This window comes from Eleutherodactylus coqui, chromosome 1, assembly GCF_035609145.1.
Source record: "Eleutherodactylus coqui strain aEleCoq1 chromosome 1, aEleCoq1.hap1, whole genome shotgun sequence".
Lineage (NCBI taxonomy): Eukaryota > Metazoa > Chordata > Amphibia > Anura > Eleutherodactylidae > Eleutherodactylus > Eleutherodactylus coqui.
Genome location: NC_089837.1, coordinates 329,455,116 through 329,470,586, shown reverse-complemented (window position 1 = coordinate 329,470,586; position 15,471 = coordinate 329,455,116). Strand labels below are relative to the sequence as shown.

At 44.0% G+C, this 15,471-nt stretch overlaps 1 protein-coding gene across 1 annotated transcript in view; it reads right to left on the bottom strand.

Moving 5' to 3' along the window:
• Nucleotides 1–10,133, bottom strand: part of MMP28 (matrix metallopeptidase 28) — a 64,118-nt gene extending 53,985 nt beyond the window's left edge. The window contains exon 1 of the mRNA XM_066575134.1: nt 9,620–10,133. Coding sequence (XP_066431231.1) covers nt 9,620–9,706 — 87 coding nt within the window. The 5' untranslated portion in view covers nt 9,707–10,133. The remainder of the gene's footprint in view (nt 1–9,619) is intronic.
• Between the last annotated feature and the right edge of the window lie 5,338 nt (nt 10,134–15,471).

Sequence of the window (15,471 nt, the reverse complement as noted above, 5' to 3'; positions counted from 1 at the left end):
CCGGATTGTAGGTTTTTTTCTATTTTATGTGCTGTACATGACTATGTGGGTGGGCATCTTGCCTGAGCTGCTTTTAACAGCATTTCCTTTATAACAGAAATAATGAGCCATTCACACAATGGACAGAGACTGACCCATTAACTTCTATAGGAGACTGTTCTAGGCATGTTCTGTGACCTGTGCCGGGGTTCATTATGTAGGGAGGGGGAATAAATAATCTGTGATTGGGCGGTGAATTTACAGGGTTACAGTCTGTTCAGAAGGGATCCTGAAAATCAGAAATGGGGAGGGGTTGGTCTTTATGCAAAATCCGGTTTAAAGCCCACATTACAGGAAGATTAAAGGGAGGGAGATGAACATGTGGAGTCTCTATGGGTAGACATACATGGAGGGAAAATAATAATAAAATCCTCATAGGGTTCTCTATAGCCCGCCAAATATAAAAGAAGCCACCAGAAATCTATTACTGAAGCAAATAGATAAAGCATTAAATCACAATGAGGTAATTATTATAGGAGACATTAATTATCTGGATATAAACTGGGAAGCCAAAACCTCTGGATCTCTTAACCCTTTCCAATCCAATTTGTATCCTGGTTTTCCTAGGGGGCTTACTCTGTTTCTGCCGTTATACAACGGCGCCATCTGCTGGCTAAAGCCAGTACTGCATGAGGTTTCACGTTGGATAGGCTACGACAGCAGAGAGGCTGGCAATATACAGTAAGAGAACCCCAATGGACATCTTCCAACATGGGAGCTGTACAGCCTTAAAGGGGTGGTCTCGCGAAACAAAGTGGGGTTATACACTTCCGTATGGCCATATTAATGCACTTTGTAATATACATCGTGCATTAAATATGAGCCATACAGAAGTTATTCCACTTACCTGCTCCGTTGCTAGCGTCCTCGTCTCCATGGTTCCGTCTAAATTCGCCGGCAGCTTGCTTTTTTAGACGCGCTTGCGCAGTCCGGTCTTCTCCATTCAGCACGAGCCGCTTCAGTGTGCTCCCCGCTACAGCTCTTCTGCGCATGCGCAGACGAGCTGTCACTGCTCGGGAGCGCGCTGGAGCGGCCATTCTGTACCTTCCTCTGTTAGAGGAAGGTGCAGAAACTGGAGCTGCCCAGCGGAGAAGCCCAGCCCAGCCCAGCAGCCCCGAGAAGCGTCCCAGGTAAGTGATGGGTCGGGGGGGGCTGCCGCTGCGCCGGGGGAACTAGCGCTGGGCCGGGGGGGCTGTCGCTGCGCCGGGGGGGGGGCTGCCGCTGTGATGGGGGAACTAGCGCTAGGCCGGGGGGGGCTGTCGCTGCGCCGGGGGGGCTGCCGATGTGATGGGTGAACTAGCGCTAGGCCGGGGGGGGGGCTGTCGCTGCGCCGGGGGGGCTGCCGATGTGATGGGTGAACTAGCGCTAGGCCGGGGGGGGGCTGTCGCTGCGCCAGGGGGGCTGCCGCTGTGATGGGGGGGGGCTGTCGCTGCGCCGGGGGGGCTGCCGATGTGATGGGTGAACTAGCGCTAGGCCGGGGGGGGCTGTCGCTGCGCCGGGGGGGCTGCCGCTGTGATGGGGGGGGCTGTCGCTGCGCCGGGGGGGCTGCCGATGTGATGGGTGAACTAGCGCTAGGCCGGGGGGGGCTGTCGCTGCGCCGGGGGGGCTGCCGATGTGATGGGTGAACTAGCGCTAGGCCGGGGGGGGCTGTCGCTGCGCCGGGGGGGCTGCCGATGTGATGGGTGAACTAGCGCTAGGCCGGGGGGGGCTGTCGCTGCGCCGGGGGGGCTGCCGATGTGATGGGTGAACTAGCGCTAGGCCGGGGGGGGGCTGTCGCTGCGCCGGGGGGGCTGCCGCTGTGCCGGGGGGGCTGCCGCTGTGATGGGGGAACTAGCGCTAGGCCGGGGGGGCTGTCGCTGGGGGGGGGGGGGGGCTGCGCCGGTTACCTTCTGCCTGGCGGTGGGTGACTGGTCGGCGGCTGCGGGGCGTCCGGTCGGCGGCTGCTTGGCGTCCGGTTGCCATGGAGACACAGCTGGCAGCGTCTCGGGAGCGCGCACGTCGGGCTGCAGCGAGCGACGGGGAAAGAGTCGGCGGCCATCTTGGGGAAACTTTTATAAGTTGCTGAAACGCTGGAACGGTAAGTAGAAACCAGCTAGGAAAGTAATTTACAGGGGTAATTAGTAATGTATGTTTAATTAGGGGGACTGGGCAAAAAAAAAAAATCACTGCTTCCTCGAGACATCTCCTTTAAACCATAATGTCTTCAGAGGTCAGACAGTGGATTGGAAAGGGTTAAAAGGTAACAACTTTTGGTCGATTACTAAAGACCTTACCCAACGTGTACAGGTCCCGACTTGAGGGACGGCCATTTTGGATTTAATATTAACCAACAGACATGAGAGAATAACAGGGGTGCTGGTTGGGGGAAACCTAGTAAATAGTGACCATAGTATTATAAATTTCCACTTGTCTTTCAAAAGAGACAATTATTGGGGAGCTACAAAAATATAAAACATTAGGAAGGCAAAGTTTGATAAGCTCAAAGATGCCCGTAATATTATTGACTGGGACAATGTCCTCAGAAATAAGAGTACAGACAATAAATGGGAAATGTATAAAAAAAAATCTTAAAAACATGGTGATAGGTTCATATCTTACAAAGAATAAAACTGTTAGAAGTAGGAGGAAACCAATGTGGCTCAATAAAGATGTAAAGGAGGCAAGAAACAGCAAAAAGAAAGTGTTTAAACTATTCAAACAAGAAGGCAGTGAAGAAGTACTAAAAAGCTATATCAAAAAAAATAAACTATGCAGGTGGACACTCATAGCCGAAGAGAATAAAACTACCCACAAACTGTTCTTCAATTATGTAAACAGTCAAAAGATAAATATTGAAAGTGTTGGCCCTTTAATAAATTTAGGAAAAAATGTAGAGGGTGATAAGAAGAAAGCAAATGTATTCAATAGTTTTTTTTTCTGCAGTGTATTCACAAAGGAAAATGAAATGTCAGATGAGATGCAAGTTGATAATGTAAACTCTCCACTAAATGTCACCGGTTTAACCCAGCAAAAAGTGAGAACCGCCTTAAAAAGTTTAAAATAGAAAAATTGCACATGACCAGACGAGAAAATCTAAAATGATCCACACTATTTTATTCAGCAGCAAGAGGTGCCTCTTAAATGAATGGCTGTCGGCTAAACCCCTGCGCTTAAAGGATATTATACATCAATTAAAACATCTTCAAAAAGTGGAAAGAATAGAAATAGAGAGACAAGTAGAATCCCAAAGTTTTTCAAAAAAATGGAGAGAATTTATAGAAAAATTCCTTAACCCTCAAGAAATCAAAGAGTGCAATTTACTAGCACTTCGTGGTACTACATCCAGAATGATATAAATCAACTAGGAATCCTTAAGATTAGATGACAGGACTGGGGGGAAAACGGTTGCGAGGGGGAGTTACCACGGAAGAGTTTGAATGTAACAGGTATATTTTGTGTTACAGCCTTTACATCATTGTAGTAAGATTGTTGGGGAATTAGGGGAGGGGGGATATTGGGGAGAATGGAAGATATAGGTACGAGTAAGGCAAAGCTACATACATTGTAAACACTGAACAGAAAATGTATGTGAATATCTAATGGCGACGCCATTACTGTAATGAAAATGTGTATTCTATGACTATGATTTTCTGTGATTGTTATGACCTGCTCATTTATGATCTTCTTAAATGCCAATAAAAAAAAGAGTTAAAAAAATAAAAAATAGAAAAATTGCCGGGTCCCAATGGCCTGCACCCTCAGGTTCTAAGAGAATTAAGTAATATGGTAGACTGTTGTTACTTATATTTAAAGGCTCTATAGTGATGGGGTCTGTTCCATTAGATTGGCACATTGCCAATGTGGTGCCAATATTCAAAAAGGGGGCAAAAATCAGCTAGATAACCGATTGGTCACGTTTTCATGTCGGCTAAGACAGTTATTGGAAGTCCCCTATGCCTCAAAATGTGGAGGAGTTCACGAACCGAATGGCAGAATACTGTCTATTTGAAAGATGGATGGCCAAAGCACAAAGAAATACTTATAAGAAATACTTAGAGAGGTGGATTATGTGGATAAATTACCATAAAAATTAAAGTGCATCGTCGTTAAGTATGGATGCTTATTGTTACTTTAGTTGACATTTGTTACTGATATCTGTTTCTATAATAATAGTATAATAACAAAAATTTTGTTCAAAGGAGATTCGGAGAACAATTGACAATACATTGTATTGTCTTTTTGCATATACCTTGACAATGTAATGGAATGGAATTGATGATTGATGTATGATTTGTAATCCCTCCTATGTCTCTTAAATACAAAAAGCTAATGTTTCAAAAAAAGGGGGACAAGAAGTGAACCTGTAAGCTACAGGCCGGTAAGTCTTACTTCTATTGTGAGTAAAATGTTTGAAGCGTTTCTAAGAGACGCCAGATTACCTGAAGGAATATAGCTGTATAACTCCATATCAGCATGGGTTTATGAGAGGTCGCTCCTGTCAAACCAATCAGATCAGCTTCTTCAAGGAGGTAACTTCTAGACTGGATCGGGGAGAGTCATTGGATCAAAGTATTTGATACTGTGCCGCATAAAAAGTTGGTATATAAAATGAGAATGCTTGGTCTGGGTGAGGATGTGTGTACTTGGGTAAGTAACTGGTCAGTGATAGAAAACAGAGGTTGGTTATTAATGGTACATACTCTGATTGGGTCACTGCTACTTGTAGGGTACCACAAAGGGTCAGTACTGGGCCCTATTCTCTTTAATATATTGATGACCTTGTAGAAGAATTTTGCAGTAAAATGGCAATATTTGCAGATGATATAAAACTATGTCAAGTAATTAACACAAGAGAAGACAGAATGCAGTTGCAAATGGATCTGGATAAAATAAGGTTTAACACTGATAAATGTAAGGTTATGCACACGGGTAGGGAAATACATGTTACCAATAAACAATAACAGTGAATGGGAAATCACTAGGAAACATTAACATGTATTTTAGTTAACTGTAAGCTTAACTGGAGCAACCAGAGTCAGGCAGCTGCTGCCAAGGTAAATAGGATCATTGGGTGCATCAAAAGAGGTTTAGGGGCACATGACAAGAACATTGTTCTTCCTTCATACAAGTCACTAGTCTGACCACATGGAAGATAGTGCATAGTTTTGGGCACTGGTACTCAAAAAGGACGTATCAGAGCTTAAGCGGGTTCAAAGGCGGGCAACTAAAGTAATAAATGGAACGGGCAGACTATAATACCCAGAGAGGTTATCAAAAAATGATTTTTACTAAAAACAGGTGACTGAGGGGCGACCTAATGACTATGTATAAATATATCAGGGGACAATACAGAGATCTATTCCATGATCTATTTATACCCAGGACTGTGACTGTAACAAGGGAGTGTCTTCTACAACTAGAGGAAAGAAAGTACCTCTACCAACATAGAGACCGCCCCCCCCCCCCCCCCTTACTGTAAGAGCAGTGAGACTATGGATCTCTCTGCCTGAGAACGTGGTAATGGCAAACTCAATAAAAGAGTTTAAGAGGGGCCTTGATGTCTTTATTGAGCCTTACAATATTACGGTCACTAATGACTTTAGACGGGTCGGTGAACCGGGGATTATTCTGATTGCCAAAAGTGGAGTTGGAAAGGAATTTTTTTCCCTTAAAGGGGAAAATTGGCTTTTATCTCATTGGAGTTTTTTTTTGCTTTCCTCCGGATCAACATTAGGGGGTGAACTAGATGGACAAATGTCTTTATTCGGCCTTACATACTATATTGCTATGTAACCATCATACATTGTGAATGGTGGATCCTGTGTTATCTATATAGAGGTGTTGGTGTTACCTTTCATAGGTAATCTTGTCTGTAAATATGATGAGATGATTGCTGAAAAGTTTTTTCTACAGAACAGGAAGTATTATTACGTTTAATGGTCGGTGTTAAAAATGCAGGATTGTAGGGTTTTCCAAACACTTATTGCAATTATGTTAAGTCAACAATTATGTACATTAGAAAATAAAACAGAAAGTCAAAAATTAAAATAAAGGGGAGAAAAAAAATGTCTCCTTTCCTCATGGCATCACTAATATTTTAAAGATTTTTAATATAAATTGTGGCATTAGCATTAAAAAGTCAACAACAATATTTAAAATTTGATTTCTACAATAGATCGTTTTCTGGTGACACCTTGCTCATAAATCACGGTTACTCATTAAAGGAGCAAGTCATGTAGTAGGCATGCACATTAGGCAGCTGTACAAAATGCCATTCTAGTGTTGAATATACAAGGTGAGTTACAACTTGGAGTAGCTATTCTGTATCTGCATCAATGCCTGTCTCAAGCCCCATAATCATCACAGGGAAGCATAATAACACCAGGGTGCACATTAGAAAATTATACCATGCCCAGGCTGTTGTTTATGGGAAAACCTTTCATGTGACAGCGGGACCATTTTAATATTAGCAAACTTATACTTTTACTTAGTTGTATAGCTACAATGTTATTACATAAAATGCAATACACACACATATATATATATATATATATATATATATATATATATATATAAAAAATATATTCTATTTAAACAAGATATTAGCCTTCAGATTCTATTCCATACAATGGTGAAGTGCACTAAGTGACAGTGAATTCCTCGATGCAATTACTCATAAGAAAGTCCTTGACACGACTGTTTATGTTCTGTTTACGACACGATGCTGAACAATGACTGCAGGAAGCAGATATGAACTACAGTCATCAGGCACGTAAATGGTGTCACCTGCCGCTATGAACAAGTGCTGGTGGCACACCTATGTTGCTCCACAATACATCGATCAGCGATTCTTCTTTGGAATATAGCTTCCATCAAGCTGCATTAGAAACCAGAAGCATCTCTATATGTTTAAAGGGGAAACATCCATTGTCTGAATCAACGTTTATCTGATAGCTGACTGGTGCCCTATGTATAAGGCAACCTTAATTAGAGATTACTGTAATAACACCCTCAGCACATTATACATCAAATCACACAGTGTATTAATTGCGGACTTGTAGACACTGCAGTAAATTACAGTACAATGCAAATGAATGGGCTTTTACAAAATCCTATTGGCATGTAGAGTAAAAATATTTCAAATATAAATCATGTTTAATCTTTATGGAATGTAGAATGTATTTTACCCACTGGAACGTATAACATGAAGTCTGTGGCCAAATTTGGTTGTGTACGCTCATTGTAAACTATTCTCCAAAACAAGAAAAAAAAATATCTACAGACAGCTCCACCCCTGCCCCACCCCTCCCATTAAGGGGCGGAGAGGGGGCGGGAGCTCAGTGCACTGCTCCCAGTCGGTCCCGCCTCCCCCCTGCAGAGAGGGACAACGTATATCCGCAGGGCGTGAAAACCTGGCCAATATACGCACATCTGAATAAGCCATAAGGCTTCATTCACATGAGCGTATATTGGCCCCGTTTTCACGGCCGGCCCATATACGCTACCCATCTGATGTACTAGTTTCCAATGCCTCAGTTCAGATGGCCGTTTTTGCTGTGCATAAAAATGGCTGTTCGGAAAAAATAGAGCATATGGTGCACATTCCGGTCGGCCGTTTTTACGCCGGCCCGAAAAGATAGTTCTGGAACTATTATCCAGACGGAATACAGCGGCCGGTTCCATAGACTCCTATGCAGCCGAAAAAGGGGTGTGGGAGGGAGTTTAGTGTCTCTTCTAAACTCCCACCCCCTTTCCTCCCCCTCTCCGCCCCTTGCTGGCTGTTGGCAAAGAGAGGGGGGCGGAACAGGTTGGGAGATTAGCACACTAGTCCCCGCCCCATCCCGCCCTCCTCCATTGCAGACAGCCAGCAAGGGGTGGAGAGGAGGAGGAAGTTTAGCAGAGCTAAACTCTCTCTCTTCGCCCGACGGTTTTCTGGGTATGGCATATACACAACCATCTGAGCGGGCGTATAAACAGGAGATGCAGCCGTGACTTGGTCACGGCTGCCTCTCGGTCATGCGATTTTCAGTTGAGTTGTGGCCATGACACGGTCGGCTGAAAATAAGCCCTAAGGCCTTATTTATACAGGCATAGCGTTCCTACGTTGGCTGCATTGCGGCCGGAAAACACAAACGAGAGAAAGCCATGACCAAGCCTCGGCTAAAATTCACGTTTTCACATCCGTTCACACACGAAATACTTCTAATGGTTTAATAAAGCCAGCTGACATGTTTTAGCAGTGCTAGCCGCTGCTAAACTCCCTACCCCTCCCTTTACCGGCAGCTCCCATAGCAGCCTATGGGAGCCGCCAGCTGTTCACGGACGAAAGATAGGGCAAGAGACCTATCTTTTCTGGCAACGTCAAAACATTGGCCAGCATATCTTCGTTGGCTGGACATTTTTATGCGGCCAATAAATCGGCCATCTGAATGAATGCATTGGAATCCAATGCTTCCGATGGTGGCGATTTTTTATCATGGGTAAATTAGCCACATAAAAACACTTGTGTGTATAAGGCCTAAAAGTAATACTACAGTACATGACAGCATATTTTGTGCTCATTTCTTTTTACACTTGGAATTTTCTTTGACTGTTACATTAACCCTTTGCAATCCAATTTTGGATTAAGGGTTTCCTAGGGGGGCTTTCTTTTTCTGCCATTATACAATGGCGCCATCTGTTGGCTAGAACCAGTACTGCGGTATGGGACACGCTGGAGAGGCCCCCCCGACAACAGAGCGGCCAGTAATCTACAGAAAGAATACCCTGCCGGTCGTCTTCCGACATCGGAACTGTGCAGCCTTCAATCAGAATGTCTTTAGACGTCAGTGGATTGGAAAGGGTTAAAGAAGTGTTCCTAAGACATACAACTCCTACCTGGAGCATGGGTGAAGTTGGGACCCTTATGTGTCCAAGCATTTGGACCATCTATGATCAAACACTGGGATCCCCAAGGATAACGATAATGGTACACCCTAAAGAACTTAGGGTAGTAGGCAGTGCAAATCTGTGACCACTACTCCATTGACGACTATGGGACACAGCCAAGCAGCATGCTCAGTTGAAGGGAACCTATCACCTGCCAAAAGCCTAACTTATGGTGCTGTTCGGTGAGGTGACGATGTCGGGAGCTGTATATTTTTTTATACTCACCTCCTTGGTGCCCTAGTTGAAGTTTACGTGCTGGACAAAAATTTTCCTTTTTTCAGAGTCCAGTGTGTGTGCTTTCCTATACAAATCTACGGAACATCATGTGCTAGAGACTCTGAAAAGAGTTCTATTTTCAAAAGAGTTGGATGCTCCAGGCTCCCTGTCATCTCACCTAACAGCATCACAAGTCAGTTTATGGTACTTTAGGCAGGTGACAGGTTTCCTTTAAGTCCCATAGTAGTGAATGGAGTGATGGTCTTGCATGCGTTCTACTGTGTGTGTGCTGTTCTCATGGTCTCTCGGGGCGCCCTGCGGTCAGACCTACAACGATTTGCTGTGAAAAATCTACCACATGTAAAAGTAGCCTTACATTTAGATATGATTATTATAAAATAATATCAGCAGCTGACGCAGCTCACCTTGAAGGAGCCATGCCAGTGTTTGGTCTTACCTCAGCATTTCGTACAGCATCCTCAATACCTAAATCAATGCAGGAGCCCAGACTAATAAGAAGTAGAGCGCAAATTCCAGCTATCATTCTTGAGTGGAGAATCCACAACTCAGTGTTTCCCAATTCCAGCCACCACCTTCAATCTAATCATTACACCATCACATCTGCAGCAGACACTTATTCACTGTGCAAAGATGAGTCAAGCTAACCAGACGTTTGTCAGCCAATCTTCAGAAATTATTTACACCCATTCTTCTTATTCCTACTAACAGGTCCTTTTCTTATGGAAGCATAGATCCATCTGTTTAAGTGGTCTTTGTATAAGCACCTTTTCATCCTATGCAGTCCTCTAACATCACATAGCTACCAAAGTCACAATGGCCAGCATGATCCCGCAGTCATCTGTTCCATAAAGAAATGCGTAGCCCAAGCAGCTGTGATACAGATGCAGTAGTGCAGGGGAGTTATGTTCTCTGTGCCGGGATATGCGGCTACACAATCTTTAGAGATTATAAGGATCCAGGCACCTCCCAGGGCAGGCGGAGTCCATAGGAAAGCAGTATTGCTAATCAACAGCAGGCTGGAAACAGTCACAGGAAACTCGCTTGTTTCTGCACTGCTCATACAGTGAATCATTTTACAAATTCTTAACTCGTTTCTCGCCTCTCAATGAAGAAGGGAGGGGGTGTGAAATGCATTACGACCAAGAAAACACTATGAACTTCTGTTGGTTTGAAACTGACAATCAAAGTGATTGTGTATACTCCTGGCGTCAATTACAAATACACAAAAAGTTAAATATAAGCTAATTAGCTACTTGGCACCAGACCGAGCAGATGAGTAGTGCAGGAAGTAGTGGACTCAAATTTGCCATAGAGCAATGATTAAGCACACTGCAAAGGTGGTAACCTTCATGGCCAGTACAAAAGGTAGACGACCGCCTAAGGTGCCACAGGTGAGGTGGGGGTGCAATTTATTTGGTAATTTTATTTTGCAACTCTTCACTTTTTATACAATGAGTGCTTTCATCAGTGATGGAAGTGCTCATTATTATGGGAGTCCCTGAGAGCTGAACAATTTTTGTACTGCTCACAGATCTCACCTGGCTGGTCATTGTCTGTTTCAGCCAGATATCGGAGCTGCACTGAGCTTTGACATCGCTCACGTCAGGACATAGTGTGCACAGGTGTCAGCATAAGTTGCAGCATCTGCAACAGAGGAAGATGCAGAGAACTGGAGCAGCATCTGAGACAGTTGCAGTACCACCACCCAAAGCAGGCACAGAGCAGTGGGAGCAGATAAGGGGTTTGCTTTAATTATAGAATCTGATCTGGGGGCCAGTGCAAAATCTGCAGCAGGCCCTTAACTACCAAGTGTCATTTATAATACTGGTTTTGAAAGATTAGAAGTAGAAAAAAAAAAAGGGGGTGGTGGGGTACCTGGGAGCTATAAGTCTATAAGTCCCTTGTTGTTTTATATAGGAGTGAAAAAAATGCTCAATTTTCGATGAGTATAAAAAGGGTGCAGCCAGCCCTCGAAACGTCACACCTACCCAGGAGGATATGCATATACATGTAGTGAATGTGTTGTAGGCACAATCCCTTTTTCTTAAAAGGTACAAGATGTACTGTGTTCCCTCTGAAAAGTATTTTAGCTGGGGATACACAGTCAGCGCTGGTGTGTTCACTCTGAAGAGAAACCACACTAGCACTGGCTAGCACAACAGCCCCAAAACGTGTTTAGTGTATGCTGGATGTAATAAAAACAGAGGAGTTAAGCTTAACTGTACATCTCGTGTCGCTTTACGAAAAAAGGATTGCACCTGCAGTCATTTTTTTTTTACATTCACTACATTTATAGTACTGGTGCCTTCTGTTGTGGCAGTGGGGCCTTTGGACCCCATCAGGCTCCAGAGCCCTAGGAGTAACTGCTACTTCTGCATCCACTGTAGCTATGCCCTTGGCCAAAGTTTACTTGGCAGCAAACTCTTTTCGGTGCAGACTCCACAAATTTAACTGCTGGTGTGGCCATCGTAGATTACAATATCTAGAGTACGGACAGCACCAGATGGACCAAAACTGTGCAGCTCTTCAGAATTTTGACGCGTCTTTCTCCAGAATAGCTTAGTTTAGGACTGGCATATGAATAAATTCCCCCTACAGAATTCAACCACAGAGCCCTATTCGATTAAATGGAGGCTCAGGTTCTTTTCCTTTGAATCCGTAAGCCCAAAGGGTCAGATATAGATTTTAAATGCAGGATACTACAATTCAGTTTGACATAAGAGACAGGATACAAACACAAGCTTCAGAATTCAGGCGAGAGACAGAGCCCTGGCAGAGATCAGGCCAGTAGCGGGGACATAGAGTAAACCATCAAACAGTCAATAACTGGCGCCGAGGCTACTAGAAGATTTAAATACATCATCCATCACTTTGAAGATTGAGGGTAACTCATCGTAATGTTACACCAGTTTTGCTGCTACAGCCCCTATAAAGATTATGCATTTCCATGGTAGCAGACAAACTGTACAGTCTGATCCTGCAGTCACTCCCCTTCGCCTGTACCCTACATATACCTGATATAGTTTAGCAAAGAGTTGAAGACAGATAGAAGGGAAGTATGGCCGTAGAATGAGAGTACAGAGTTTACAAAGTATACTGATTGGGTCATTAGTATTGGGACCTATTCTTATTCATATATAAAATATCAATAGTTGCAGATTATACACAACTAATTAACACAGCAGAACACCGTTGCAAATGGATCTGGATAAGTTGGGGGATTGGTCAGAAATGAGGTTTAACACAGATAAATGGAAAGTTATGCACATGGACAGGGAAATACATGTCACCATTACACACTAAATGGTAAACTACTGGGTAACGCAGACATGGAAAAGGACTCGGGGATTTTAGTTAATTGTAAGCTTAACCCCTTAGTGACCAAGCCTGTTTGCGCCTTAAAGGGGTTCTGTCAGCAAAAAAAAAAATTCTATCGCAGGGCAAAAGCTGGCAAAGTTCCAGATCCTGCCACTGCTTCGACCACTGCCAGACGGCAAGTACTGCCGCCCGGGTCAGTGGGCGACGCATCACAAGTGACACGTCGCCTATTGACTGGCCTGGCCACGTCTAACCTGTGACATCCTGAGGAGTCGACGGAGAGTACGCATGAGTCCCACTTCCTGGCGCACTTGCCGTCGACTCTCCAAGGACGTCAGAGGTTAGACGCGGCCAGATTGATGAGGAAAGAAGTGACAATGCGCAGGTGCCGATGGGAGATGATCCCTCACGCGCCAGGTAAACAAGGGAGGAAAGACATACAACAGGATTAGGTTTTTTTTTAAATTTAAACACACACACCTTCATTTAAGGCTTATTCCGAAGTACATATATCGGCTGGGTTTGCACGCCCGGCCGATATACGCTGCCCCTCTCTGCAGGGAGAGGAGGTGGGCCGGGAGCAGTGCACTGAGCTGCCACCCCCTCGTCACTGTTTGCAATGAGAGAGGTGGGATGGGACGAAGCCAAGTTCCGTCCCCCCCATTCCAAATAGTGGAGAGGGGAGGAGAGGGGGTGGGGGTGGGGGGGGGAGCTGGATCATGTCAGGTTTCAAATACAGAGGCCTCCGGTAAGAAGCTTCTTTTTCTTTCATCGGTGAGGGGAGATAAAGTAAAAAAAAAAAAAGTTGAAGTTTTATGTGATCGCCCTTATCAATTGGCTAACGGTGATCATGTGTCCAGGAACCGCATAACCCCCCCCCCGGGACATCTTCAGGCTCTCGACTATCTTTGGTTGTCAGCAGCAGGGAGATTTAAAATTCCCCGGGCAATCCTCGAGTTTTGCACATACGTCTGCTATTTTGCAGACGGGTGCATGCGCGGAACCCGGGGGTAAGGCCCGCGGATAAAGATAAGGTCCCTAGATTTGTCCCACGATCTTAGGTATGTAATTTAATCTCCCCTCATGGATAGGATCCGTAAGGGGGAAGTGAAACTTTAACGTTACATGATCATGGTTATCCACTGGATAATGGCGATCACGTGTCGGGGAACTGCATCTTTGACAGCCGGGCTCTCTGGCCATCGGCGCATGCGAAGAAATGGATTCAAAATGGCTTTTGCTTCCTAACTGGATAGATTTATATCCCTAAAGTTTGTGACGTGGGGTTACATTATGAGGTTTGTGTTCACTTAATTTTATTTTTAGCAGTGTATGACATACAAGGCAGGCAAAACTGTAATGAAATAAGAGGGACTAAAGAGTAACATACCTCCTCAGCATCGTCTAGCTAATCACATTCAAAAGGGCATCTTTTTATATGTCGGGTTTCCTCATTCAAACCTTTTAAAAGGAGATGGCTGTCCTGGTCCAAAATGTATACATTATTTCCACTCTGTAGTTACCAAACATGAGCATTGCGAAACTGTTAAAAGCACACACGAAAATTGCAAGTTCGCACGATGCGATAAACAAACCTGGGCTACAATCACCCCCCCCCCCCCCAAAAAAAAATCACTGCAAATCGCAGCTAGATAGAGTGATTTTTCTTACAAGATAGCATGAGAAAGCATCACTAATGTGAATGACCCCATTGGAAAGCATGGGCTACACATACATCAGTTTTCTTGCTCAATCGCATTGTGGCAAAAAAAAATTTTTGTGCCTGTGTGAAAGCGGCCTTAATAGTTTTATGAAAAATTATGCACCCTATAGAACCTAAACAAAATATGAAAAGTCTACATAGCAGCCGTACAACCCTGGGTCTGTACTTGAAGGAGGGTCTCCCTGCCCTTTGACTTGTATGCCTCACCAATGGCTGAATGAATTCAGTGGGGGTATGGTTTTTTTAAACCACCATAGCCACACATGGGACCCTGCAAAATGTAATGCAGATACCACCTTGAGTAAATATGAGGGCACCGGATGGGGTTCCAGGCTGTCTTGGTGTAACACTAAATAGAGATGAGCAATCTGCAGGTTTAGAGACATGTCTTATGAAGTTCATAGCCACCAAGGGAGATACCTTTTAAGAAGGAAGGTGGAGATGCCCTTTACTCTACAAAGGGAGATGACTGAACGCAGTTGAGGACTAGATTATAATCCCATGGAATCAGAGGTGGTTGATAAAGACACTGCATGATCCTCCACCATGGATAGTTCACTTAGATGCCAGTGGGTGTTGGAACGAAATCAACAGTAACGAAAACAGTACCGAAATCAGGACCCTGCAGAGAACCAAGGCTTAGCCCAAAAATGTTTTACAAATGAATGGGATATCAATTCTTGCAAGGTGGGAGTCAGTCAGTTTCCAGCAGTTCCCCTCTCTAGCCAAAAAAACAAGCATTCAAGCATGAGAATCCGTATCAGAGCATGAGTTTTTTTTTTTTTTTTTTTTTTTTTTTAAAACAAGGTAAATTTTACACTGCAAGACCTTCTACATTCCTCTATTGCCTGAGTGTGGCATGACTACAATGCTTAAGTGTACATGTAAAGTGAAGCCAAGAAAAAATATTGTAAAGCATGGCATCGTTGGCACCAAGGTCTTAATTTTCTATAGTAATAAAAGCTATCTATTTAATTGCGTACTGCCACCGACTGGCAATTTTAAAATCTTTATAAAAAAAGGTTAAAAATGTTAAATGTGGCACAGCCCTTAACAGTACATTTTTAATCTACACAAAACAGTATGCCAGTATGACTAGCAAACACTGAATACAGTATATAGATTGAATTACTTCAGAGCTACATTGTTTGCATCATTTAAATATTTCAAAACTCACAGTACGCTCATCTTGTGTGTGAAAGCACCAGATTTTACTAAAACTGTGTGCCTGTAATATATATGCAGTC